At 41.5% G+C, this 4,195-nt stretch overlaps 2 protein-coding genes across 2 annotated transcripts; both read right to left on the bottom strand. All coding sequences in view use genetic code 12, as the record gives it.

The window, feature by feature from the left end:
* Window positions 1-113: 113 nt before the first annotated feature.
* Window positions 114-1,658, bottom strand: KGF57_001322 (uncharacterized protein; the record flags this gene model as incomplete). The annotated part of the gene is made up of 1 exon (XM_051750516.1): window positions 114-1,658. A coding segment is annotated over one exon (1,545 nt), but the record flags the coding sequence as incomplete, so codon positions are not given.
* Window positions 1,659-2,255: 597 nt separating this feature from the next.
* On the bottom strand, window positions 2,256-3,887 carry OPI1 (transcriptional regulator; the record flags this gene model as incomplete). The annotated part of the gene is made up of 1 exon (XM_051750515.1): window positions 2,256-3,887. The coding sequence occupies one exon, from the start codon at window positions 3,885-3,887 to the stop codon at window positions 2,256-2,258; it is 1,632 nt and encodes a 543-aa protein (XP_051610198.1).
* Window positions 3,888-4,195: the final 308 nt, after the last annotated feature.

Raw genomic sequence — 4,195 nt, 5'->3', positions numbered from 1 at the left:
ACAATCGATTGGAAAGTAGGTTGGAAATAAGTGGCATATTCACCACCCTCATGCGCTTCCACACTGACCCACGAGGCGTACCTTGACAACGTCCAACAGGTAATTTGCCTTACCCTCGGTTGCTCATCCTGCAATCTATCAACAAGAAAGGGTACCAATTCAGGCAATTTGTCACTGGCCAAGTTGATGAAACTATTACTCATGGCTCCAAACGCTAATATTGCTGCCTCCCGTATTGGCCAGTGAGTGGACACAATCTTTTCTTGCAATATCGGCAAAGCCAAAATAAGAACCTCTTGGGGCAAGTTTTCACTCAACACGTCCAAAGTTGCAGCCGAGCATTTTCTCAAACTCCATTCACCCATATCGTCGTCGTCGTCGTCGTCACCATCTTCTTCTTCATCTTCATCATTATCGTCGTCGTCGTCGTCGTCGTCACCACCACCGTCAAAATTGCCATTTGCTTCCGTCTCGTTGCCTTCATTTGCCCCTCCATTGGCAGTATTTGATGATTCTCCATTTACATTCCCATTAATACGTCTGGCTTCCTTAGATTTGACATTGGTGGGCTTTATATCTTCGTCCTTGTCAGCTACATTGGCGTCGTCATTACTATCTGCCACTTCCATCAAAAACATTTCCTCCTCGGAGTAGACCATCTTGTCCAACAACACAGGCAAGATGAGCTTCAACTTGTCTGCTGTAAACACACCTTTGAAATCACTAGATCCTGCCAATGCCAATAAAAACTCGCCTGCTTCCAAACTCAATTCATTGTTGGTGCCCTTTTGAATCACGTGTAAACAATAGTTCATGATGCCATCAATGTGAGGTGCTATTTTATCCGGTCTAGTTTCCAAGATCGCAAGGAAAGCAGTACATATGTTCTTCTTCAAGGTGGATGCATCGGGGGTTTCAATATTATCAGTGTCTTGAGCAAGCTGAAAAATTTTGGTCAAAAATTGATCAATCAAAACAAGAAATGATTGTGTATCCAAAATGATGAATTGGTTGAAACAATGGACAGCTAGTGCCTTGACTTTTATGCTAGGCAGATCCATCAACTTCAAAAACTCTGGGAGAAGAAAATTCAAGGGCCGCTCCCCATTGTATTCTTGATCTAGTTGTATATACGAGTCCTCGCAAATCTTGGCTAACGCACTCATGGCAGCTTCTTGAGTCGAATACGCATGCAAATTTGCTTTGCTTGTAGCAGCATCAGCATCACCATCACCATCGTGTTTCCCATTATGAGCTAAAGCCAACAAACTTGTCAAAGCAGTGCCCCACAGTGAAATTCCATATATGGAGAATAGCGAGGTGATGACATTTCCAGTAATGTTTCTAACCATTGCATCGGGACTAGTCAAACCTTGTATGATGTTGTTCATGATATAGCTTCTATCAATCAGATGGTTCGACTTGTTCTTCAATATGATGTTTTTCAAATTGATACCAGCAGCAGCTCGGACGTCGGGCCTGGCCGAGTTATCAAATACCAAGATTGTAAATAAGTAGTTTTCAATTTCAAGGTTACGCTTAGCTTGAACCAAAGCTTCATTAGCTAGTTTTCTCTCCTCATTGTTTGATGATAATGTCCCTTGGAAGATGTGCTTGAGTTGTTCAACTGCATTGGGATCTGCTGTCCACGACGACATAATGTTTCGCAGATTACTGTAGTTTGCACGTCAATGTGATATATGTAAGATAATGTGGCGTTTTTTTACAACTGCAATATTCTGTCATGCAGAAGGGGAGTGGTCTCTTTTCAAGAAATGTAGAGTTGACACCGAAAAAGAGTACCTGCTAATGCCGTAAGTTATGTGTGGTGATTTGGTTGCAGATTTTTTTCTTCTCCTTCTCTCTCGTCCTTTTGCTTTTTCTGAGCTCATTGAAGATTTGCGACAATGAGAAGAGATCTGCACACATAAACCCACTTACGGTAAAAGCCGCATGAAACAGCTTAAAATATTCTCATACATCCTTGAATGTTTGAACTGTTTCATACTACACAAAATGAGTCACACAGAGAGATCTATTAGCTCTAACTACGCCCATGTTCCTAGTTGGTGTGCATAAAATTGTTGCATTCTAAGAAGGGTCACACATGATACGAGATCAACCCATATAATATAACCTCGCAGTTTTCTTTGAACTAAACCAGTAGCTAGTAAAGCAAGCTAGGAGTTGTTTAAAGTGCAAAAAGCATAAAGTGAATTTTGTCGAATCCAAGGTAAAGAGTGTCTTCCAAATACTCAATTCTCAATCAATTCATCTATTCTCATTCTCTTTGTTGCTGAGGTGATTCCATCCGGCTCTTCACTTGAGCACCTGGTACTTACCAGGTCAAACCCACTTTCATCCTTCATGTGCACATCATGTTTGGTCTTCTCTTGTACTTCCTCCTCAGTTGATGCAGCTTTGGGGTCCTCCGGAATCTCGCCATTAACCCATGACTCAACATGAGCCAACTGGTCACTGAAAACATTGGTAAGCTTTGTAATCATTTCCAAACTTTCCTTTGCAAACACAAATATGCGATCATTGCCTCCTTCACTAGTTTCGCAATTTTGTATTGACGCAGGTAAGCGTAAGATGATATCGCGGATGGTGTTTTTCAACTCAAATTCTTGTAAACAAGACCCATGTGATGTTGTTGGCGTTAATGTGCTGGTTGGTGTATTTGCATTGTCAGTTGAGCCGCTAGGTACGGGAGTTCCATTGTATGAGCTAGTGCGAGATAAAGTATTTGGATGATATGAAGCTGGTGTAGTAGGAGTTGCTGGAGTTCCTGATGCTAAAGCTGTCTCTGTTGCAGCATTAGCTTGAGTGGTTGGCGCAGTTGTTGTAGTTAAAGTGCTTGGACGAAAGTTCAGTATGAGATGAATGATTTTCTTGACAGTGCCAACAATTTCACCTTTGGTTTTTTCAGTAGTTTGATCAGACAACAAACTGTCATTAGACCTTTGTGTTTGTAGCTGATGTCTCTTTTCTTTTATTGCCAATTCAGTTTCGTCAAGTTTCAATTGAAGGAAGTTGATTTTGGAATTGATTGTTGCATTAGCTGCCTTTAAAATGTGGATACAAAACTGTAATCTCTTCTTTGCATCGGAACTAGGCACGATCCCGGATAATGCGGTAGTAGCGGTAGTTGCAGTCGACCTTGTCGACATTGTAGACGACGTTGACAACCTTCTTTTCTTCTGTTTATTGTCAAAGGAAGACATGGTATGGTGGTTCAATGTCGGTGGCGGTGTATTACCAGGTGACATTGAAGACGAAGATGAAGATGAAGATGCATGCCTGCTTGTTTGATGCCTGGTGTTTAAGTTGTCTTCTATTCTAGTGACCACTGGTATTGCTGCAGCTTCAACAATTCCTGCAGCATAGTTGAATGAAGAGTATCTGCGCTTGGAAGTTTCATAGTATTTTACTGCATTCATAACAATTGGATGTTTGGCAACCATTGACACTGTTGAGACAAGAGGGTGTCTTTGCTGCCTTTGCGACTCATTGGTATCCAAGTCATCTTCTTGGTCTGTGGTTACCATAGTGTCAGCATCTGATGGGGGAGTGGCACTTCCAGTCAACTGGGTTAGTGCATGAGCAGCAGACAAATCCCTCAGCTCTGGTGGTATATCTGGTAATGGTAACAGCTGTTGGTGTTGCTGTTGTTGGTGTTGTAAATTTTCAGAATTTAGCATGTGGTGAATAGAGAATGGCGACGAACCAGTGCGTTGAGTTGGAGAGACCGAGTCGCTACCACTGTGAGTTGTAGGTTCCTTTGAGTAAGGAGGAGGTGGTGGTAGTTCTGTCATATTGGTATCTGTGTCAGATGATGAGTCAGTGTGGGTAGTAGGTGGTGTGTTGGTACTGCCAGGAGCCATGGTTTTATGTATAGTAATCAGCGTGTAGTTTTATGTGCAATACGTTAGTTGTGTAATCCTCAGCCACTAGAACAAAATGTGGAAGCGTTAGTGAAGTAATAGCAAAGATAGTTTGCTGTTGGTTGCTTGGAGTGAGTTGAAAGTTTGAAGTTGAGAAAAGTAGTTGAAGTTGTTGTTATAAGTAATCTCACAAGATATGAATCCCAGTAGTCAGTTGGCAAAAGAAAGCAAAAGAAAGAATAACAAAACCAAAAAAAAAAAAAAAAAAAAAAACAAAGGAACTAAGGTGTTTAAAATGGGGGTGAGGG

This window comes from Candida theae (assembly GCF_024610275.1).
Source record: "Candida theae strain CBS 12239 chromosome Unknown scaffold49, whole genome shotgun sequence".
NCBI lineage: Eukaryota > Fungi > Ascomycota > Pichiomycetes > Serinales > Debaryomycetaceae > Lodderomyces > Lodderomyces theae.
Note: the sequence above shows the minus strand (reverse complement) of the source record. Positions and strands in the feature narration are given on the sequence as shown.